The following is a 24,916-nucleotide window of genomic DNA, read 5'->3' as shown; positions in this document are numbered from 1 at the left end:
TCTTTTCACTGTTCCCACCAGATATCTACCAAGAGATAGGCTTCCCTTGTGCCTGTGACATCTTTAATGCCCCTTTGTGTAGCTGGTTAAGCATGTCAGCACGAGCTGTCCTGCACAGTTCCTGACATTTGCCCTGGAAATGGCTGACAGGGGGAAGTTAGCATGCCCAGCTGTGGGCTGTATTCTGGAGGTCCTGCTGGAGACTGTGGTGCATGGCTGGGATGAGCTCTCGCCCCAATGGACCAGCACTGGAAGAAGAAGATCAATGGCCTCCTCTCTACCAGCAGATATCTTCTGACAAGTACCTCATATTTACTCTCTCTCTGTTCCTGCACCCATCTCTTACCAAGGCTCATACTCCACACCACACAATATTGCCTACATTTTCCCCATTTATTCTCACTTAGCCCAACACTAGACATCAACTCAGTTTTCCCTATGCACCACCTACTTGCTCAGAATAAACCCCTATCTGCCCCAAAACTAACAGCTTTGCTATGCACTTTCATCTCGCATTATCCTTTTATATTATTCACTTGTGGGACATTGCAGGCTGGCCAGCATTTATTGCTCATCTCTAGTTGCCTTTGGGAAGGTGGTGATGAGCTGCTTTCTTGAACATTGCAATCCAATACCTGACTATCTCTTATTCCAGTGGGTAAGCAAATCCCCGCAGGACAGAAATAGTAAAGCTGGATGGTGGACTCCCAATATTCAGCTCCTCATCCATTACATGGACAGCATCCTGACTCAGCACCCTGAGAAGCCGGCTGACTGTGTTCAATGCTCTGGACTGGTTTTGGAGGCTGCCCTTGACTTGCTGTGCTAGGACCCCCAGACTGTAGGCTTTCTTCCTCAATGTGATTGAAGTCTGCTATAACTACAAGCAGCTTCCTGGCTTTGTGTCTGCATTTCACATCAAGGCAAGTCAGAATTAATATGACCCAGGTATCTCTGCCTGAGGCGAACATGTGTAAAAGAGGCAACGCAAGGCAGGGATGCTGTGAACATCCAGATAGATTCAGATTGGTTGCTATGACAACAAGCAAAAAGCATTGAGACGCAGCCAGATCTGGTCCATGAGCTGGGTGCATGTCCCTCAGTGCACAGTGTCCTTACTGCAGCACTACAATGATTGCTGCTGGAGCAACCGGTGGTGCAGCATTGAAGAGCAGAGACATCAGGGAAGTGAATTGGAGAAGTATCATAATGAATCTTAGAGGTTGACACATATTGGATGCCAGTGTCCATGGATGTAAGGTGCATGTGACCTGTGCCCATGGAGTGTGTCCTAAGATGTTTGAGCCTGGTGTTCAACATGGAGGCTCCATGTTGTCCATTGCTTGTCCGTCATTTTTGGGAAGATTGAAAGCTGAATATTAATGAGGCAGATTGTGCTGGTAATAAGATGCTTAACAAGCTATAATCTACTTTAATTGGTGAATCACTGCTGCCTAGTGGGAAACTCACCATGTCACTTGTGAAAAGCATTAATGATGTAACATATTGTTCCCTGCGGCAAGATAACCCTTGCCCAGATAACTCACCTGATTCTGCCACAAATCTTACCATAGCTCATATCATTCAGGCCACTATAAGATTCTGCCCACTTTTACAAAACTAAAATATTATGCAAAGGTACTAATGGTGTTCAATTTCTTCACACATTATACCACAGTTAATTTTAAATATGTAGATATATACATAATACCATTTAATCATTTTAAACCTGAGTGCTAACTCTCACATTCAAATATTGTATGAAAAAGGACAAGTTTTTGGCTTCATTTTCCTTTTCCTCATGTTGTCACAAAATATTCACAAGTGACCCTAACTCGTACCAATGTAGCCACTTTTATTGCCATGTTTCAGAATATTAATAAAATGCGAATGTATATTTCTTTGACAAATATTCTGTAAGAAACCCAAAGAGAGAATCACTATGTCAGTGCACTTTGTCACCAACAGCAACATGCAATGAAGTTTAGCTGAAAAGAGTTTACTGGGCTGGTATCCTATAGAGGTGCTATTTAATAACACTGAAGGCTTCTTAACTGTGTGTTCTTTGTGGGAACTCTTTGTATGGGTCTCTGCTACTTTGATGTACACTTTGCTCACTTTGGTGCCTGTTGCTAGATGATAAACTGTCACTTCCATATTTTAGGTGTAAATCTGAGTTCAGAGACCAGACATATGACAAATTTGCAACATTTGTAGCAATTAAAATTGGAATGAAATTAAGTACTTTATTAAGCATATTGCAGATGCATCATGATCAGCTGCTTTGCCACTTACATAATCCCCACTGGTTTTATACTTCATCAACTCTTAAGGTCATAATCAGCTGATGTGATGTGGGAGAATTCTGTCCAGAGGGTCCTTCCTGACACTACTGGGCTCTGAGTTGAAAGACATTAGATTGTGCAATGGTCACTCCTTTTGCCAACATCCTGGTCAACTGCCCATTCTGCAGTCAGAACCACATGGTCAAACAATGCCTGATGTTGCAATCCTTTTTATGCTATAGGAAGGATTTACTGTTCCTTTCGTTACTCAATGCACCGACCAGAAATCCTGTTGCTGGGTCAATCATTAAGTGTCGTGAGAGTACAGGTTCAGGATGTGGACTATCACCAGACAATATTTAGAGCTCCAGTATATATATGGGAGAATATGGAGTGAGAACATGAGGTTTCTAGTGATACACCAAAAACCCTCTGCAACTTTGAAAGGCCACAGCCAATTCCTAGCATTATTAGATCATTCCTCTAGAATATGTGTACATATCCAGGAATGATTTCAGTTTAATAGACTAACTGAACGCGTTAATATCATGCTGCCAAGACAAAAATTCTCTGAAAATGATTCGTGACATATAGTGTAAATTAAGGTCACCCTTCACCATTCCATCCATAGCAGTGATACTAAGTTTATGGAAGTATATCACCTGTACAGCACATTTCATCATCGGTTTTATGCTCCAGGAGTTGCTTGACATCATTTTTTGTCTAGATTAGAGTGGTGCTGGAAAAGCACAGCAGGTCAGGCAGCATTCGAGAAGCAGGAAAATCATTTTGGGCAAAAGAGTTTCCTGCTCCTCGGATGCTGCCTGACCTACTGTGCTTTTCCAGCACCACTCTAAGCTTGACTCTGATCTCCAGCATCTTCAGTACTCACTTTCATCCTTTTTTGTCTATTCAAGCTTATCAGCATAATCATCTATTCTGTTCTCACTTGTATTTAGCTGGTTGTCACTACATTAAAGGGACTTACCACAGCTATTTCTGGTGTTAACCAGTTGAACATTCTTTCAGGATAAAGATGTTTCTCCTGAATTCACTACTCTGTTTTTTAGAAACTATTTCATTTTTATAGTTCTTATTTTGGTTCAGAATGTGTATCATCTTTGCCTGCCTGCCCTTATTCAATGCAAGGATGTAGAGAATGAACAAGTGGATGTATTTTCAGTACATCTACCTATTGGAACTCTTTCATTACCTTAAATAGATCTTTCAGGTCATCCTTCAGCCTTTGTTTTCTTCAGAGGGATAAGAAACACGGCAAGTTCAAGCTTTCCCAATGTAACATATAAGACTTTTTAAAAAGCTTTTCTGCAACATGTATCTTATGTGCTAGAATCACTGAATAGTACAACACCAATATCATAGGCTTCCATCCTTAGGTTCAGTTTTCCAGAATGTACCAACATTGTGAAATAGTCTTCTCTAAACGAATGATGGTGGGGATGATAAACATTTTCCAATGGCTTTGTAAAGGGAAAATCATGGGAAGGTTGTTTTAAAAAACACAAAGGTATTGAAAGGAATCATTCACATCACTTGCTTTTTATTTTTGATCTTTGATGATCACAACGTGGGATAAGACAGCAGAGAATCACCCATTTCACCTTCTTCATACAGGCAATGTTTTTGAAAATTATAACTAATGGCATAATTATAAATCTGTTTACCTCAAGAATAACAGAATTCTAAGGCTAAATTTACTCGTCTCATTTTGAATCATCATCCTCTATCAGTCAACTAACCTGAGAAACCAGAAGTCACAACACCGTGGCATCACTCACAAAGTGTCTTTTGTTTCATTCCTGTCCAAAATCACTTTCAGAAAACAGTGATCCTGTCCTCTTTGTTAGAATGTGAACAGTTTCTGTACTATGTAACGCTATCTTCACCCATCACTTTTGATATTACTGGTCTGAGGCTGCAATATTACAACATTACACAGTGCTTAACATCTAATGTATTGTAAAGAGAGAAACTAGTATTTAAAACATAGACTCCAATGGATTGGTGATCAGTATCTTGGTGATCTCCATCCAAAATGCGAGCTGTCTTGTTTGATTGAGATTCTGAGTCCCTGCTGCAGGAACATTGAAGATCTTAGTTCCATAAGTTCAACTTTTGGAAACAGTCATTGATTTTCTTTCACTTGCAAAGGTCACTTGGTGAACTGCTGCACTGATGCTTCACAATCCTGCAAGTGAACAGAGAAAACTGAACATTAATACTAAAGAAAACAACCCAAGCTTCTCCAGGCTTTCTTCATAGCGAAAATGCTCCAGTGCAAGCAACATCCTGGTAAATCTCCTCTGTACTCTCTCCATTGGCAATCACATCTTTCCTACATTGCAGTGACCAGAACTGCACACTGTATTCCATCTGTGGTATATCCAAAGTTTTGTACAGCTCCAACATAACCTCCCTGTTCTTATAATCTATGCCACGATTGACAAAGTTATAAACATCATTAAATTCTTTGTCACAAAGGTTGTTTACCCTTATCATTCCTAGCTTAACAATCAGATCCAACAAATTTATTGAGTACTCAATTCCCAACAAACAAACTTCTGAATCAGTGAGCATGGAAGTAATGATGAACTTTTTTAGGAGACTTGTTCAGCATCAGGTGGAGTATTACATCCAGTTCTGGGCATCTATGACTCTCACTTTAACAAGGATCTGAAGGCTTTGGAAAGGGCTCAGAAAAGAATAGTTTCAGGGATGAGGAACATTGGTTATGAAGACGGATGGGACTGTTTGGCTTGAACAACAGAAGGCTGAAGGGAGGTTTGATTGATGCATTCAAAATCATGAGGTGTCAGGATAGAGCAGGTAGCGAGAAACTGCTCTCACAAAGTAAGAGGAGGCAGATTTAAAGTAATTGCTAAAAGAAGCAGAGACAAACGGGGAAACCTTTTAGCAGTGAGTGGTTAAGGTTTGGAATGCACTACCTAACAGTACGTTTGAGGCAGATTCAACTGAGGCATTCAAATGGGAATTGGCCTTTTTGTCTGAAAAAGAAGAACTTGCCAGATTATGTGGACAGGAAAGGTTATTACAAAACAAAACTGCTCAACTGCCTTCTCCCAATGCCTGAAGAGCAGAGTCACAGAATGGATTTTTTCCATCAAGAGGCAAGACAAATTCAAGGGAAATACAGAGAGCAGCAGCAACCTCTAGATGTGGCTTTCCTCAACCTCATAAAGGCATTCATTTCTGTTCAACATGAAGGATCGTGGAGAGTCCTTGGTTGCCTGCAGAAATTCATCACCATTCTCTACCTGGTGCACAAGACTCAATACATGTAAGTAAGTAAGCAAAGCTATGTTATCACACCAGTGGTCTTCTCCATCTTAAGTGCAACACTCTGCCCCATATCCAAAGGGCTTTCTTGGAGCTGGAGCAGAGTCCCTCTAAAAGACAGGCAGGAAACAGTTCAACCCAACGTCACCTCTCGTTTACAGCCAACATCACCACAGCCTCAGTCATTGAGCTGCAGGACATTTGCATGTATTGACTGAGTTCAAAACTAGTTAGTGCATTCACAGAAGCATGTAGCTCAGATGGTGATGATTTGGCTTGTGTGACAAGTATGCTGCTATCATTAGCTAATTAGTTTTTTGTGAAATCATTCTTATAGTTGTAAGGGATTTTATTTTGAATGTATTCCAGTTTTGTTAATAACAGAGATAAAGTGTGTATTATATAAAGATGTCTTTAGCCTAGATTTTCTGATATGGATGTAGTTTAGTCCCAAATAGCATGAAAGAGCATTTCCACTGACATCAGTGATAAAAATAATCAATATGTTGTCTTTCTGGTTAGCTCATTGACCACTTTGGGTTATTACTTAGAAGTTATCAACTTTCCAAGGTTCGCTTCTAATTATAACTATAAACATCTCCATTACAATTTGGATGAGTGCAGGGAACAAACTAATCATTGAAGATGAAAATTGTTGTGAATAAAATCTAAATGAAATGGCACAATATGGTGACAAAAAATCTGCAAATCTTTAGAAAGGATCAGAAGACATGTCAACTCACTACCAATCTTTTCCAAGGCTAACCATGTAAGCTATTAAGAATTGGAAAACAAAACTAAAAGGAAAGGAAAATTAAAGTGTGAGTGTGAGTCTGCAAGAAATAGAGTTACCCAATAGCCAAACCACTTAATTGCTGGGGTGGAGATAGTTCTAATGATTAATAGTAGTAGATGCCCCAGTTCGGCGCTGCATCAGCTTTAGCAGCAGATGGTGCGACTCTGTACTATCCTAACATTACCAAAACCCTATACATAAGTAGATCTTGCAGGATATATATAGATTCTATACACTCTCAGGCAACTGTCTGTGTGGAGTTTGCACATTCTCCCCGTGTCTGCGTGGGTTTCCTCCGAGTGCTCCGGTTTCCTCCCACAGTCCAAAAATATGCAGGTTAGGTGAATTGGCCATGCTAAATTGCCCATAGTGTTAGATGAAGGGGTAAATGTAGGGGAATGGGTCTGGGTGGTTTGCTCTTTGGAGGGTCGGTGTGGACTTGTTGGGCCAAAGGGCCCGTTTCCACACTGTAAGTAATCTAATCTAATCTAATTTCTTGCCAAATGAAGATAAATTCTTATCTGTTTGCAGAAGCTAGTGAGTAAACGCAGATCCTGAGCATAGTGAGGTCTCAGCAACATTCAGACTTGGCTGAATAAGTGGCAATCAACATGTGCACCACACAAACTCCAAACAATGAACATCTCCAAGAAAGCATCATTTCTTTGGCGTGCCAATCCCAGACTCTGTTGCTGACACCAAGCAGTTTGTGGGGTCAAAGGAAGGTCTCTTTGCCAATCATCAGTAAATGTTTAGACCATTGAGACCACATCTGGGCAAAGTGTATCCCACAGTACCCCTGGTCACAATAATGGCTAGGGTACACCAGAGTGGTGTCAGTTTTTACGGACTCTTACTTGTTAGGAAATAGCGGTTCTAAATCCTAAGAGGTTTTTGACCACCAGTTAGGCATATTGAATAACTGACTTCATATATGAGGTGGAGGTGCTGGTGCTGGACCAGGGTGGACAAAGTTAAAAATCACACAACACCAGGTTTTAGTCCAAAAGGTTTACTTGGAAGTACATGTTTTCGGAGTGCTGCTCCTTCATCAGGTAGCTGCTTGACGAAGCAGCACTGCTCCAAGAAGCAGCATTGCCCCAAAAGCTTGTACTTCCACATAAACCTGTTGGACTATAGCCTGGTGTTGTGTGATTTTTAACTCTGGCTTCATATAGACAGCAGGAGTCCTGCCTATAATGTGTACAACAAACATTCAAAGAAAGAATGCATCCGAGGAAGAGAAAATCAAAGACAGAATGAAGAGAAATTTCAATTGATTCAGGTTTTAAATTTATAAATTCCTCTAGCACGAAATGAATTATAAAAGGACCGTCAATTTGTAAAAATGAAAATCTTATTAATAGTTACTTTGAGGTGAGCATTGTCTGGAGTGTATCTTCCTTTCTGTTACTTTTCACGCCCCCGCATTTTTATTTCCCATAGGAATTAATCACAAAGGATATTGGACAGAGTGTGAAACAGGTTTCCGAGGCACTAACAAATGTTTTGCAGCTCTGCCCAAGATTAACGTTATTGCCCATTGAAAACAGCAGTGTTTCCTCAGATTATAAGAGCAAACCTGAACCAAAACTATGGGTTAGTAAATTGTAGAGTCCATGAAACATGTTTTCATTTAAAAATATTTATCTAGATAAGTTTGCCATCAACACATCAAATGTATACATCACTACATGATTACATTTTGTGCACTTGTTAGTTTTAGAATTAATTGTTAATTGTGAATTGCTGTGAGATTTAGTTCCCCCTATTACAGCAGGAAAGCAATGTCGTTGGACATACCTGATACTCTGAATGCTGTCAGCTGAATCTCCTAAAAACAAAATTGGTACAATGAAATTTAACCAAAATTACTTGACATATCAAACAGTCACAATACATCCCATAAAATATGTGCATATGAACATCTTCCCTATATTCACCTCACCAGTGTTTTGTTCATAATTTTAAAAAGTTGTAACCTTAGTCTTTTTCCAGAGAAAGGAAATAGATATAAGCTCTTAGTTCCAGTATTGTTCCTGTAAATTGTTTTTCACCTTTTTCAAATTTGCTGTATTCTTTTTCTAAGCTGGAGTCTGGAACTATTCACAGTACTCCACATAAGGCCCAACCAAGATTCTATAAAAGGTTAACGTAACTTCTCTATTTGTCAATTCTAACCCCACAAAAAGGAATTCCAGAGAAAGGCTTGGAGTTTGTGTTTGTGTTGTATGGCCTATCAACTTGATTCACCACTTCCAATAAAGTTAAAAATCACATAACACCAGGCTATAGTCCAATAGGTTTATTTGGAAGTACAAGCTTTCCGAGCACTGCTACTTTGTCTGGTAGCTACCTGATGAAGGAGCAGTGCTCTGAAAGCTTGTACTTCCAAATAAATCTATTGGACGATAACCTGGTGTTATTTGATTTTTAATTTTGTCCACCCCAGTCCAACACCAGTGCCTCCACATCACTTTTAATAAATCATGTAGTTACATCGCCACATCCCGCTGTTCCTCATTCATATTTAAATGCTACTTTCCAGGGATGTCCTTTTCTTCCCATCAAAATAGGCCACCGCACACTAATCCACTTTGTAGTTAATTCTGTTGGAGTCCAATACCATACATAGCTACTGAACCACACACTGCCAACAAACTATAGGTTATATTCAAATTCATAATGCTGTTAAGAGTAATGAACTATCCTTAGTATGATAATGTATTGTCAGTACTGACTGCACAACAAATCAGAATTGGGTTGGGAAAAGTGGGGTATTGGAATCGATTTAACATAAAATCATTTCATCTCTGATAGAAATATTTCACTTCTATTCTCTTCTTTTTTATATAACATTGTTGTCTCAAGTCTCCTATATATCAATTTACAATGGATAGTGTATGCTGTCAGAGGTTTAACATATCTGACACTTGTTAAAATATTTCAATTGAAATTCATCTTTAAGTATCCCAAGGTATCTAATTCAAATCAAAGTCACTAGAAATTGAAAATAACTAAAATTGTTTGGCAAAGGAAATAATTAAATCAAATTCATATGATGTTAAAGCTGACCTATCTACAATGCTTTAATAGTGCCTTTTGTTGGTTACCAAGGTCACTGGAAAAACATTTCAACTCGTGCTTTGCTTAGGACGAAAATTTCTGGTATGATAGTTTTATATAACACCTTAAATGTTGGTATTTAAAAATAAGTTAGTGACTCAGTAATATTACTAAATAATGCTTTGAATGGACCACTCTGGAATTACTTGCAGTGTGACAGAACTATGGGTTTTCACATTATTAGCAAAGAAAGAGAGGTTACAGTCAGATATTGATCAGCTGGTGAATTGAGCAGAGCAATTGCAGATGGATTTTAATTAAGTTAATTGTAGGTGATGCATTTTGGAAGGTATAATAAGGGAAGGATGTACACAATGAATGGTAGGTCCCTAGGGAGTACTGAGGAATAAATGGACCTTGGTGTATAAGTCCATGGATCCCTGAAGGTGTCAGCACAGGGTAGACAGGGTGGTAAGGAAGACATATGGGATGCTTGACATCATTAGTCTGGGAATAGAATATAGGAGCAAGGAAGTCTTGTTACTAGTTTATAAAATATTGGTAAGGCCACAGATGGAATACTGTGTGTAATTCTGGTAACTGCATTACCATAGAGTCATAGAAACGTACAGCATGGAAACAGACCCTTCGGTCCAACCGTCCATGCTGACCAGATATTCCAACCCAATCTAGTCCCACCTGCCAGCACCCAGATCAGAAAGATGTGATTCCACTGGAGAGGGTACAGAGGAGATTCACCAGGATGTTGCCTGGGATGGAAACTCTCAGCTATGGGGAGAGACTGATTTGCTTTCCCTGGAGCAGAGGAGGCTAGGAGGCTGGTAGTGGTAGTGGAGCTGGTAGAGAAAGTGAGGACTGCAGATGTTGGAGATCAGAGTCAAAAAGAGTGGTGCAGGAAAGCCGACGTTTCGAGCATAAGCTCTTCATCAGAAATGCACATTTAGAACATAGACCAATACAGCGCAGAACAGACCCTTCAGCCCTCAATGTTGCGCCGACCTGTGGACTATTCTCAGCTCATCCCCTATACTATCCCAAAATCATCCATGAGCTTATCTAAGGATTATTTAAATCACCCTAATGTGGCTGAGATGACTACATTAGCAGGTAGGGCATTCCAAGCCCTTACCACTCTCTGTATAAAGAACTTGCCTCTGACATTAGTCTTAAATCTATCACCCCTCAATTTGTAGTTATGCCCTCTCGTATAAGCTGACGTTATCACCCTCGGAAAAAGTCTTTCTCTGTCTCCCTATCTAATCCTCTGATCATCTTGTATGTCTCTATCAAGTCCCCCCCTTAGCCTTCTTCTTTCCAATGAGAAAAGACCCAAGTCTCTCAACCTTTCCTCATAAGACCTTCCCCCCAGACCAGGCAACATCCTGGTAAATCTCCTCTGCACCTTTTCCAATGCTTCCACATCTTTTCTGTAAAGGGGCGACCAGAATTGTACACAATATTTCAAGTGTGGCTGCACCAGCGTTTTGTATAGTTACAGCATGATATTGCGATTCCGGAACTCAATCCCTCTACCAATGAAACCTAACACACCGATTGCCTTCTTAACAGCACTATCCACCTGGGTGGCAACTTTCAGGGATCTATGCACATGGACTCCAAAATCCCTCTGCACATCCACACTACCAAGAATGTTTCCATTGACCAAGTATTTTGCCTTCCTGTTATTCTTCCCAAAGTGCATCGCCTCACATTTAGCTGCATTGAACTCCATTTGCCACCTCTGAGCCCAATTCTGCAGTTTATCCAAATCCCCATGCAACCTGTAACATTCTTCCAAACTGTCCACTACTCCACCGACTTCAGTGTCATCTGCAAATTTACTAATCCATCCACCAATGCCTGCGTCTAAGTCATTTACAAAAATAACAAACAGCAGTGGTCCCAAAACAGATCCTTGTGGAACACCACCAGTAACTGGACTCCAGATTGAATATTTTCCATCAACCACCACTCGCTGTCTTCTTCCAGAAAGCCAGTTTCTAATCCAAACTGCTAAATCACCTATAATTACCTGGGTCATCTCTGCTGCCCTTCTTGAACAAGGGCACAACATTTGCAATCCTTCATTCCTCAGGTACTAAACCCATAGACAAGGACGACTCAAATATCAAAGCCAAAGGCTCTGCTATCTTCTCCCGAGCTTCCCAGAGAAGCCTAGGATAAATCCCATCAGGCCCAGGGGACTTGTCTACTTTCACTCTTTCTAGAATTGATAATACCTGTGCGTAACTAACCTCAATCCTTTCACCGAGTTTTACAAAATTATCAGAGGCATAGACAGGGTAGAATGTGAGAATCCTTCCCCATGACAGCCATACCCCCAGGGGGCGTAAGTTTAAGGTGAGGAGTGTGTGGTTTAGAGGAGATTTGAGGAAACATTTCTCACCCAGAGAGTGGTAGAAAAATGGAACGTACTGCCTGAGATGGTGGTGGAGGCAGATACTTCTGCAACTTTTAAGAAGCATCTGGATGAGGGACGGAATACATAACCATCAGAGAGATGAAGATATGGAGAAAGTTAGAGAGATAATGGAGGGTTCACAGCCAAACAAAGAGCACTGGAGTCGTTTAGACTGGATGTGACAATGATGAAGAGCTTCAGCTGTAGATAAGCTGAGGCATGGATGCAGGCAGATGCTGTTTTACATATTTGTCTGAATATTCTTTGTGATAGAGGAGATATGAATTCAGAAATTCACCTTGGGGTCGAATAGAATGTCAAAATGGCAAATAATCTAGGTAGTGTGCCAAGAACTAATGGGGTGGATGAAGTCACTAGAAAGTCTCTGCATTTTGTAACCAAAACTGGAGACAACTATTTTTATTTTCCAAATGTTAGCTGGAGGAAGTTCAAACTCAGACAATGTTAGTTATCAGATAAAATCACTCTGATGCCACAATGACAGTGGAGGTATCACAAAAGGTGCTGAGGAGGTAGAGCTAGGTGTCATCTAAATACAGGTGGAAGACAATCTCAAATATGCGATAATATTGCAAAGGTGATTAGACAGGAGAGGCCAATGATGGATCTAGGCAGTAGAACAAAGGGATATCATTATTGCAGATCACCTGCCTAATTGTATGAGTAAGAGAGGAATTAAGTAAGGGTAATGCAACTGAGCTGCACAAAGGTTGATGATAGTTAGTGTATATCTCCTGTGACACGGATCCTCTAGGGGCGAATGTTCATGTTTAATGTGATCCAGTTTGAATATGTGGTGGATGGTGAATGCAACTGCACACCTGGTATCCTCAACTCTATTGAACTTGAGGGAGTGGAATTAATTTTATTCAGGGAGAGATTACAAGGATTGGAGATACAAGACTTGCTCCTTAGCACCTAGGCCTCAAAGGGGGAGCTGAGTAAGTGGTTGGCTGAGCAACTTAAGAGCTACAGGAGCTTATGACAAACAGAAGATTAAAAATGAAAGTGCAATTTGTAAAGGACGTGGACGGAGAATTCTCCCCCACAAAGAGATGTAGATGGCAATGCGTTTGAAAGGAGTAAGACAGATTTCATGAGAAATGACTCAACAGTTACTGAGGCATTGAGAGCAGAAAGGCCAAATGAGATAACAAAGTCTAGAAAAAAAATACTAAATTGAAACTATCTCACAATCATGAACTGGCAAATTTTTAAAATTTTATTCCAGTTATGATTGTGAAGAATCTTTTTTCTGAAACAAGATGTTACATCCCTTTAATTGGAGATAAGAATAACCTGAGTATACCACATGCCAGAAATGGAATCAAATCCGTTTTGAAAGGTTCAGCTAAAAGATGGAAACAGTCATTTTTCTTAAGAGCTTCTATATAAAAATGCTCACAAATCCTTTTACAATCATCATAATCTACTCGGAGGCAGGTAACAACTGCAATACCATCTCGAGTGTGATCACATGATGCCAGCTGCTGCTGAATTAAATGGTGGAACAGGGAAACAATGTTGTGGTTCGAAAGATGGTGGATTACCAGTCTCAGCAGGCACACCGGGGAGAGAAGCCAAGAAGAGGAGAAAAGCTCACTTGTGATTGTTCTGAGTGGGACACCATGAAACAGGCTGAGCCTCTTGTTCAGTCATTCTAGGCATTCTTGAAATTCTCAAGGCATGACAGAAAACTAATCGTCATTGCAGTTGCAGTTTACAACTGTATGGTCACAGAGGGCGTAACCTGATAGGGGTCTGAGTGACATAGCCTATGGTGAGATGTGTGGCAGAACCAGATGAGAAGTCGATCGAGACCAATCACGATGGTAGGAGCAACTTTCTCCATCCTTAATGCTTTTCCACCAGCAGCCAGGTTCTCACTTAGCAGCGGTGAGTTGTCAATTCAAAGGGATTATTGCTTGTTAAACACCTTGTCTCATTAACTTCATTAACATCCAGCTTTCTTTCTTATCATCTTACCAAGCTAAACATTGAGAAAACAGCAATTTGGAAACTAGAACAGGAGCCTGGCAGATCCAGCCTGCCAGCTTGCTCCAAATGACTTCCAAATGTCACCACCTCAGGGCATGATCCATGGGTACCAACCTCACACATTTCTTTCCTACGGACATTGGCATCCAACCATCTGAAAACCTCTGACAACTATCATGGCACCTCTCCAATGTACCAGCAGTGCACTGTGGATCCAGAGGCCTGCACTGCAGGGGGTACTGGCAATGAGTACTGAAAGGCTGCAGCACGAACATGCTTTGTGCAGGGACAGGCACTCAGCTCACTGATCAGACCACGCTGAATCTTAGGGTTGCTCACTCGTTCCCTTAGTGCATCACACGATGGTCACAGCATCTATGCCTTACGTTGCCAATGAGCACAGTCACATTGCCAGGCAGCTTGCCTTGCAGCTCAGTAGCCCTCAATCAGGGGGTGTACAGCCTGCTCTATGGCACTGAGCAACACGAATCTCACACCTGCACCATGTTTGAGGTGGGGTGGGGGGAGCAAGTGTGTTAGAGCTAAAGACGTCTGGGTCACAACCGCCACTTACGGGTCTGGGCACTTCTCACCTGGAACTGTCTGGTTTGGCCACTATAAAGAGATGGATTGTGGTCAGTTCATTGGGTCTGTCCTCAGAAAGCCCGGGACAAAGGGTTGGGTGGGGGATTTCTTTTGGGGGTGGGGAGCAGACAAGGGTGGGCACTGGTGTGAGGAGAGTCAGCATGTTAGTCTTTGGAATTGGGGACTGCAGGCTCTGCTAGGAGTTGGGGGGTGTGGCTTGGGCTTTACAATTGTGAAGAGAGAGGGCACCATCTCTGCAATGGGAGGATACGGTCCTGTGTGGCAGAGAAAGGGGTCATGTGGGGGAGGTCACCTGCCCCCTGGCATCGGGGAAGGGAGCAGACTGCAGTGAATGATCACACCTGTCACAGTCACCTGATGTGCCAGGGGCAAGATATACAGGCTCATACAGACAGGCTCAGGGTGAAGCATGTGGGGCTAACAGGATGGGCTATTAGAAAGAGGATGTGGCTGCTCAGGACCACACCGACATGTTCAGGTGGAGGCTGGAAACTGCTGGTAAGGAGGGCTCACTGTCACCTTCCATTGTGCTGGAACTCGAAGTTCCGCAATGGAATTGCAGAGTGGACGGGGTAAGCGACGGGGTGTGCGGGAGGGGGCAGCAGCAGCCACCAACGACAGGACTTTGAAAAAGGATAAAGCAATGCACACAAACCCATGAAGTGTGAGTGACACAGCCCTGTGAGTCACCATTCCCTGACCATTCTAATTCATAGTCCCTGTGTGTGTGTTGCTCCTCCCTGTTACAGACATCGCTGAACAACTCATTCACAGCTACACGTTTGGACACAGAGGCCACCGTGGGCGGCACGGTGGCACAGTGGTTAGCACTGCTGCCTCACAGCGCCGGAGACCCGGGTTCAATTCCCGCCTCAGGTGACTGACTGTGTGGAGTTTGCACGTTCTCCCTGTGTCTGCGTGGGTTTCCTCCGGGTGCTCCGGTTTCCTCCCACAGTCACAAAGATGTGCAGGTCAGGTGAATTGGCCATGCTAAATTGCCCGTAGTGTTAAGTAAGGGGTAAATGTAGGAGTATGGGTGGGTTGCGCTTCAGCGGGTCAGTGTGGACTTGTTTCCACACTGTAATGTAATCTAAAAAAAATCTAACAATGTCAGTGTGACCCAGTGCCATGTATCCACACGGTTCGTCTGGTTTCTACATAATGCAGCAAGTTCTCAGCACAGAGCACCATCCATGGAACCTCATCTGTGGCCATGAGGAAAGCCTGACAGTATAACCATTCAGCCTCCACAGAGAGACTAACCACCAGATGGACAGCCAAAACACGTACATTTACACAGAAGTTCATATAATTTCCACAAAGTGCCCTCAATAGGTTTTCTTCCCTCTCTCTACATCTGTGTTTACTCCCTAGCTGGCAGGATTCTGCAGGGCTGTGAGACCATTGGCCCTGGAGGTTTGTTTGGGCCATCCCAGGGGCACTCTTGTCTTAATGGCTCAGGCATGTCAAGGTCCTCTGGCCCCTTTGCGGCCTAAACCTACGAGGGTCAGAGGGGGAAGGAGGCCTGGATGGAGGTGGAGAGCGCAGCCACCTCTCGATGTGTGGAGTGCAGATGCAGTTCCTCCTCTGGCCAATTTCCTGGTGAGGAAGGACTTAGCCGCAGTGCCCTCCCATCACTGTGCTTTAGGCCTGAGGACCAATGGAGTGTAAGTGTGTGAGAGAGAAAGAGAGAGAGTGTGTGTGTGTGTGTCTATGTGCGTGTGTGAGAGAGAGAGTGTCTGTGTGTCTGTCTGTCAGTCTGTCTGTCTATCTGTGCTGAAAATGTGTTGCTGGAGAAGCGCAGCAGGTCAGGCAGCATCCAGGGAATGAGAGAGAGAGTGTCTGTGTGTGTGTGTGTCTGTCTGTCAGTCTGTCTGTCTATCTGTGCTGAATAAGCCCTTCAGAAGGGCTTATGCCCGAAACTGTTCCCTGGATGCTGCCTGACCTGCTGCGCTTCTCCAGCAACACATTTTCAGCTCTGATCTCCAGCATCTGCAGACCTCACTTTCTCCTGTCTGTCTATCTGTCTCCAGCAGTCCCTGGGAATGATGTACCTGGTTCTCCATGGCAGCTGACTGACCTGTTGGAAGCAGGTGGGACCCCTCAGCGTAGCTGCCTCTTGCAGCTTCTGGGCAATGGGGGCCATTGCATCCTTATAGCTGTCTGCCGCTCCTGTTCTTCCCCATACTTGTGAGCAACATTGCTGGTCGCTAACATCACAAGGTCCTCTTCCCCCCTGGCATTCCACATGTGCCTGGTCTCCAGCAGCCCTCTGAGTGCCAGCAGCCTGGGGCAGTCACAGTGAGCTGCTGACCAGCTGGTGCTCCACACTCTCTAAGCCATCGGACTCTCAGCAGGGATGGGGAGGTGGGGGGAGGGGGGTCACTCTCTGATTTGGAAAGGACGAAGGAGCCCAAGGAGGTGCCTTCATGCTGAGCAGCCCAATCCTCTGTAGGGGCCATGGCCTTCCCACTGACATCTACATGACACAAGGGAGAGTAGGTGTAACATCCAGTGGTCTGAAAAGGTCTGAAATGATTGATGCTGACAGTGCTGTTAATGGAAGAATTGCAATGGAATACATGATCATACATCTGCACCACGACAGCGTGATCCCAGCCTCTGAGGTGTCTCTGGGCCTCTAGGGGAGGCCACCACAGGCTCAGGGTGAGTTCCAAGGCTTGGGTTAGGTAGTCGGAGGTGGGTACCACTGGAGATTAGAGTCAAGATTGGAGTGGTGCTAGAAAGGCACAACAGGTCAGGGAACATCCGAGAAGCAGGAAAATTGATGAAGGGCTTTTGCCTGAAACGTCTATTTTTCTACTCTTTGGATGTTCCCTGACTTGCTGTGTTTTTCCAGCACCACTCTAATCTTGGGTCAGGTAGTATCCAGTTTTATATCTGTCGCCTGAATCTTCAATCGACCTCGGTTCCTACCCAGATGATTTGATGAGTAACTAGTGCACCATATTTCTTGCATAGGTAATAGGTTCAATGCATGCGACCGCTTGACATAACTCACCTCAGGCACTGGCCAATAGACTTGATGTCATGGCTTAACTCCACAATGAAAAGTCTCAACTATAATAAATAATCCTACAATAGCTCTGTATCCTGTCCTTGTGCTTTCAAACACATAGCACAAAATCTTTCTAATGGGATATATCCTTAGACATGCATTTTTCAGGTATAATCAAATCAGTAGTTTTCAAATGGCTTGACTTCAAGGATAAACTCTGGAATTGTCAAAATGCAACCACTCACAAATCGCAAAATAATCTTCACCCTCGGATGCTCCCTCTGGCTTCTGATTTTTGCTAGGTTAGGAAGATTGGTTTTAGGCCGGAGTAAAACTTTCAGCAGAGTAACAGGCATTATATTTTAAAAAATCTCATTTTTAAAAATTCAATACATGAATAGCTGACACAAATATATTTCTCATTTATTCATATATTTCTTTTCACTCCTGGGGTGGTGGTGAAAGAAAGTTTTTTTTCTAGAACTTTGTGAAATATCACAAAGAAAAAATTAATTTGTCTATTCAAAGCCAACCAATCATATTCAATATTGAAACCTATCAAGATACAGAAGAACAAAGTATACAAATGCAACATGTCTTGTTCAGAGTCACAATGTGATGTTATTTCTGATCACAACCGTGTTAAGTTACAATTGACACAAATTGGGGTCACTGTGAGGTCTCATTAACACTCATTGAAAGACTGCTGGAGAAGCCCTCTAGTAAACGGCACATCTGTTAGAGATGACATTTGATCTCCTTAGAGCAGTAACAAGTGAAGTTTAACACATCCCAAGTTGCACATAGAATTCACACCCTCCCCAACTGTGAAGTTAATAATAAATTCACACCTGACAGTTCCAAAGCTGGACAATTCCAGAGTTCATAGTTATAACAAAGTCATTTCAAAGATCCATAACAGCAGACTTCATGATAACCAGGAAAAAAAATGCACATTTTCAGATGTTTCTTGTCACTGAACCATCAATGACTTGGGGACGACTCTCTGGTCAGTTCTCAATATAATTTGCTGGTAGTAATCAAATTACTTCCACTCCATTTTAATATTTGAAAATTAAACATGTTTCCTGATTCTAACAAAAACAGCTGAATTCTAACTTTAAATTCAATGGCAGCTCATGGTTGTGGTTCCTATTTTCAAGTGGTTTACTTTTCACCATACTCAATCCTTCCCTTTTGAAGATTCTGATTTCTGCTTGGATATACTTCCATGGCTGCGGCCAGTTAGCAGATGAAAGCAATGGATGTAGGGAACTAGACTTTAAACATGCTAAAGGGAGGCAAGAAGTTAAAGCATTTCATCTTGGACTCATCAGAAGTAGGACACAGAAACAGGCTTGAACCTGACAGGGTCCATTTTATAGAAATAAACTACTGCAGATGCTGGAATCTGTACTGAAAACAACAAATGTTGGAGATCACAGTGGGTCACAGCTGGTTATCCTCTGCTTCCTGGCCCAATGATCACCATTAATGTGCAAACTTGGAGAACAACTATCAGGAAACTGTTCAAATGCCACACACATGCATTTCTGGAATAGGGAGAAGCAGTTCAAGTCTTTTTTGCAACACTGTAACATGTCTGAAAGTCACTGGATACTTCATTACTGCCAAGCTCATGCGACCCTCACCACCTTCTCACCAATGCTCACATCCTTTAGCTGTCGAGAAAAGTCAGCTCAGAAAAATTCACAGTGAAAAATGTTAACTAAAAATGAATAAATCACAATACATATAAATTACAATGTGAATTTGCCACAATACATCTAACCTGGTGTTTATGCCACTTTGTCACGTTGGCATATTGGACAAACACAGTACCTCAGAGAGAAATATTTTGGCTATTACAATAGAGTGGAGCAGAATTTGTTGACCTCGTATAATATTTGTGCACATCTGCCCCTTAATCTCCTTAAGTTTCTTGTTACAACATTCTAATCTTCAGTAACTAAGCAATACTGCATTAGAGATTTACTGAGCAAGACAGAAAGTTGGTAATGGCTTTGTGACAGATAACATAGATAACATTTTAAAAGATACTGACATGCTCAAGTAGCAGTTACAAACTTTAATTTAAATTCACTTTAGGCTAATTGAAGAAATGTACTCCTACTAAATATTGGGAAGTCCAAAATCTCTGTTCCCTCGTTACCAACTCCATCCCTCTCCTAAGCAAATTTCATGTCATTTATTTGCTTTTATATTTGTTCACAGGATGTGGAGTCATTGGTTATGCCATCATTTGGGGTGGCACAGTGGTTAGCACTCCTGCCTCACAGCACCAGGGACCCGGATTCAACTCCTGCCTCGGGTGACTGTCTGTGTGGAGTTTGCACATTCTCCCCGTGTCTGCATGGGTTTCCTCCAGGTGCTCCAGTTACCTCCCACAGTCCAAAGATGGGCAGGTCAGGTGAATTGGCCATGCTAAATTGCCCATAGTGCTAGGTCCATTAGTCATGGGTAAATATAGGGTAGGGGGATGGGTTACTCTCCTGAGGGTCGGTGTGGACTTGTTGGGCCAAAAGGCCTGTTTCCATACTGTAGGGAATTTAATCATTTATTTCCCACTCCTAATTGTTCTTGAGAAGATAGTGGTGAGCCGCCTTCTTGCTCTATGGGCTGTTGGGATAGGAGTTGTGAATGAATGAACAGTGATGTAGTCCTAGGTTAGGATGGTGTGTGGCTCACAGGGGAACTTGCAGGCGGTGGTGTTCCATGCATTTTGGACTGGGCTCCCCATCCATGGGAAGGAGGATACTTATGGAACTTCTTCCTCCAGCAAGTTGTGGCAGGACTGTAAAGTTTAGACCTGATCTGATGGTTGTGGAATAGCTTATCCCTGTTTATTACTCACTACTTATGCCATTTGGCATGCAAGGAGTCCTGTTTTGTACCCAAAATTGTCTCATCAGCTAGTTAAATAAAGACTGACCCAGTCATACTGACAGAAACATACTTTGCAGTATCTCAGACAACGTTATTAGCACTCTCGAGTCTGTCCTCTTCAGTGGAGGTGGTGTACTGTGGTATACAGTCTGGACTGAGTTGCCCTCGGAGTCCTCAACATTGGCTCCAGACCCCATGACATCTCTTGACATTGCTTTGAATATGAGCAAAGAAATCTCCCACCGATTATCACATATCAACCCCACCCCCACCCCCACCGACCCACCAGCCCAGCAGCACCACTACTGATTGAGCTGATCATACAAAAGCTTCAATACTGAGTCTGCAGCAGGTAATGAAAAAACAAAAAAGAGGGAAGAACAAATTTGACATCATTCTCACCAATCTGCTTGTCACAGATGTGTCTGTACATGAGAGTATCAGTGGATTAACCTCCACACAGTCCATACGGAAATGAAGTCCCATTTTACATTGAGTATACCCTCCAGTCTGCAACCTCATGGCCCAGCATATGCACTACTCTTATATTAGCACTAAGCCAAGGGATCAATTCTAGTTCATTGAAGAGTGCAAGAGGGCAATCCAGGAGCAACACCCAGGGATTCCTAAACATCAGATGCCAACCTGGTGAAGGTACAAAACAGGACTCCTTGCATGCCAAATGGCATAAGTAGTGAGTAATAAACAGGGATAAGCTATTCCACAACCATCAGATCAGGTCTAAACTTTACAGTCCTGCCACAACTTGTTGGAGGAAGAAGTTCCACAAGTATCCCCCTCCCCATGGAATGGGAAGCCCAGTCCAAAATGCATGGGAACACCACCGCCTGCAAGTTCCCCTGTGAGCCACACACCATCCTAACCGAGGGCAACTCAGTCCAGACTGTATACCACAGTACACCACCTCCACTGAAGAGGACATACTCGAGAGTGCTAATAATGTTGTCTGAGATACTGCAAAGTATGTTTCTGTGAGTATGACTGGGTCAGTCTTTATTTAACTAGTTGATGAGACATCCCTCCCAATTTTGGCACTAGCCCCCAGATGTTACAAAGGGTCAGCAGGGTTGAGTTTGCTGTTATCATTTGCTAGGTTAGTGCACTACATGGCCATCTAATTTCATTCCTTCCTTTAGGCTCTTCGATGCAGTTAGGCCATTTCAGAAGGCAGTGAACTGTCAACCATATTGTTTTGGATTTGGAGTCATATATTGGCCAGATCAGATTAAGGCATTGGATTTCCTCCCCTAAAGTGAACCCAAGATGGGTTTTTTTCACAACAACCATCATGAGATTTTAATTCCAGATGTATTTTTTAAATTCAAATTCCACCATCTTCCATTGTGAGATTTGAACCTAAGAAATAGCTGCATCGCCGGATTCCTAGTCCAGCAACCATACCACTATACCATCTCCTGCCCAGCCTTCCCCTGAAAGCACAGTATTTATGTAGCATGTCCACCTGACCCCGAAGTGAGCTATATATCTGTGTCATCAGTGTTAATGAAAAAGTACAGACCTGAAACATTAGCTTTGCTTTTCTGTCCACAGATGCTACCTGACCTACTGAGAGTTTCCAGTATTCTCTGTTTTGATTTTGCTTCATTCGTAAGACTGTCTGTTCCCTCACTCACCACACTGCTGACACTGCTACCCCCGCAGCTCATCTACTGAAGAAATCCTAATTCGTCCCTTTAAAACCTCTAGATGTGAATATTCCACCAGAGGAGGTGAGACCAGTGGGAAGGTTCAATTCTAGGAACCCATTCTGAACAAGCAGCAGGAAGTAGCAGCCATTTTGACTGAGCTGGGGAGTTAATCGGCTAAACAGCTAGTTTGTACCCAATCAGCCAGCAAGGGATGGGATCACTCCACTGGAACGAGCTGGGGAAAGCCACACTTTGGCAGGAATCGCTGGGGTTTGTGGATTATAAATTCATGAAAAGTGCTGTCAGGTCACAGGGATACAAGTAAAAATAAAATTCACCAGACTCACATCAGAGCTTTCTGAAGGAATCTCAGGATAATCTCTTTTCTTATTGACAGAAGGATAATAAGCAAAAGTCTCTGAAGGTTTCCGAGGTTTATATCTTTACCTTACTTGGTCAGTGTTAAATCAAATGATGTGGGTGAATGATTGAATGTTGGCTTTTGTGTTTTGTCTTTTCTTTTCCATTTGAGTGCAGACCGCACTTGGAAATAATGCAAGGGAAAACAAACAGCTGATTTTAAAGAGACTAAATGCTTTAAAGGGACACTCTGGACACAAGAAGTAAGTGGTTTTTCCAACAAACCCGAGTGAAGATTTTCTAAATGAAATAAATCCTGATACAGAATAGCTTGGAGAGATCTAACTTCACATCACTCCTTGGAAGTAAACACCTACTTGTTCATCCTGCAGCACAACAGGAAACAACTCCCTGGTGGGCTACAACATTCACAGTGAGGCAGCCAGAGAATCCTTCCAATTGTGATAGAGGACTCTCTAGTCAGCGGCACAGACAGATGTTTCTGTGGCCAACAGTGAAAAATCAGAATGGTGTATTGCCTCCCTGGTGCCAGGATCAAGGATGTCTCAGAGAGGGTGTAGAATGTTCTCAAGGGGGAGGGGGAGCAGCAGGAGGTCATTGTTCACATTGGAACCAACGACATAGGAAGGGGAAAGGATGAGATGCTGAAGGGAGAATATAGTATGTTATGTAGGTATTGAAAAAGGAGGTTCTTGAGGGTAGTAATATCTGGATTACTGCTGGTGCTATGAACTAGTGAGGGTAGGAATAGGAGGATAGAGCAGACGAATGCATGGCTGAGGAGCTGGTGCATAGGAGAAGGGAGGGTGGGGAACCCAGGGAGATAGTGAGGAAAGAAATCAACCTGAGACTGGTACAGTTGAGAAAAGAATTGAGTCTAACAGTCAGGGCAGGCAGGGAAAAGAAGAGAACAAGGTAGGATTGATAAATTAAACTGCATTTATTTCAATGCAAGGGGCCTAACAGGGAAAGCAGATGAACTCAGGGCATGGCTAGGAACATGGGACTGGGATATCATAGCAATTACAGAAACATGGCTCAGGGATGGAGAGGACTGGCAGCTTAATGTTCCAGGATACAAATGCTACAGGAAGGACAGAAAGGGAGGCAAGAGAGGAGGGGGAGTGGCGTTTTTGATAAGAGATAGCATTACAGCTGTATTGAGGGAGGATATTCCCAGAAGTACATCCAGGGAGGTTATTTGGGTGGAACTGAGAAATAAGAGAGGGATGATCACCTTATTGGGATTGTATTATAGACCCCCTAATAGTCAGAGGGAAATTGAGAAAGAAATTTGTAAGGAGATCTCAGTTATCTGTAATAATAATAGGGTGGTTATAGTAGGGGATTCATAGACTGGGACGGCGATAGGGTTAAGGGTTTAGATGGAGAGAAAATTGTTAAGCACGTACAAGAAATTTTCTGATTCAGTACGTGGATGTACCCACTAGAGAAGGTGCAAAACTTGACCTACTCTTGGGAAATAAGGCAGGGCAGGTGACTGAGTTGTCAGTGGGGGAGCACTTTGGGGCCAGCGACCATAATTCTATTAGTTTTTAAATAGTGATGGAAAAGATAGATCAGATCTAAAAGTTGAAGTTCTAAATTGGAGAAAGGCCACTTTTGACGGTATTAGGCAAGAACTTTCAAAAACTGATTGGGAGCAGATGTTTGCAGGTAAAGGGACAGCTTTAAATTGGGAAGCCTTCAGAAATGAGATAACGAGAGTCCAGAGAAAGTATATTCCTGTCAGGGTGAAAGGGAAGGCTGGTAGGTATAGAGAATACTGGAGACTAAAGAAATTGAGGGTTTGGCTAAGAAAAAGAAGGAAGCGTATGTCAGGTATAGACAGGAGAAATCGAGTGAATCCTTTGAGTATAAAGGCAGTAGGAGTGTTCTGAAGAGGGAAATCAGGAGGGCAAAAAGGGAACATGAAATAGCTTTGGCAAATAGAGTTAAGGAGGATCCAAAGGGTTTTACAAATACATTAAGGACAAAAGGGCTCCTCAAAGATCAGCAAAACGGCATTTGTGTGGAGCTGCAGGAGACAGGGGAGATATTTAACGAGTCTTTTGCATCAGTATTTACTGTGGAGGAGGACATAGAAGATATAGAATGTAGGGAAATAGATGGTGACATCTTGAAAAATGTCCATATTACAGGGGAGGAAGTGCTGGATGTCTTGAAATGGGTAAAGATGGATAAATTTACAAGAGCTGATCAGGTGTACCCTAGAACTCTGTGAGAAGCTAGGGAAGTGATTGCTGGGCCTCTTGCTGAGATATTTGTGTCATCGATAGTCACAGGTGAGGTGCCAGAAGACTGGAGGTTGGCTAACGTGGTACCATTATTTAAGAAAGGTGGTAAGGACAAGCCAGGGAACTATAGACCAGTGAGCCTGACCTC

General features: G+C 42.6%; 1 protein-coding gene across 6 annotated transcripts in view; it reads right to left on the bottom strand.

The window, feature by feature from the left end:
* Positions 1 to 3,829: 3,829 nt before the first annotated feature.
* adgrd2 (adhesion G protein-coupled receptor D2) overlaps positions 3,830 to 24,916 on the bottom strand; it is a 149,443-nt gene continuing 128,356 nt past the window's right edge. For all 6 annotated transcript variants that reach the window (XM_043720157.1, XM_043720160.1, XM_043720162.1 and 3 more), the window contains 2 exons: positions 8,203 to 8,233; positions 3,830 to 4,494 (listed from right to left, as the gene is read on the bottom strand). In XM_043720157.1, the coding sequence (XP_043576092.1) occupies positions 4,487 to 4,494; positions 8,203 to 8,233 (39 nt within the window). In that variant the 3' untranslated portion in view covers positions 3,830 to 4,486. The remainder of the gene's footprint in view (positions 4,495 to 8,202; positions 8,234 to 24,916) is intronic.

This window comes from Chiloscyllium plagiosum, chromosome 30 (assembly GCF_004010195.1).
Source record: "Chiloscyllium plagiosum isolate BGI_BamShark_2017 chromosome 30, ASM401019v2, whole genome shotgun sequence".
In the NCBI taxonomy this organism is placed as follows: domain Eukaryota; kingdom Metazoa; phylum Chordata; class Chondrichthyes; order Orectolobiformes; family Hemiscylliidae; genus Chiloscyllium; species Chiloscyllium plagiosum.
Note: the sequence above shows the minus strand (reverse complement) of the source record. Positions and strands in the feature narration are given on the sequence as shown.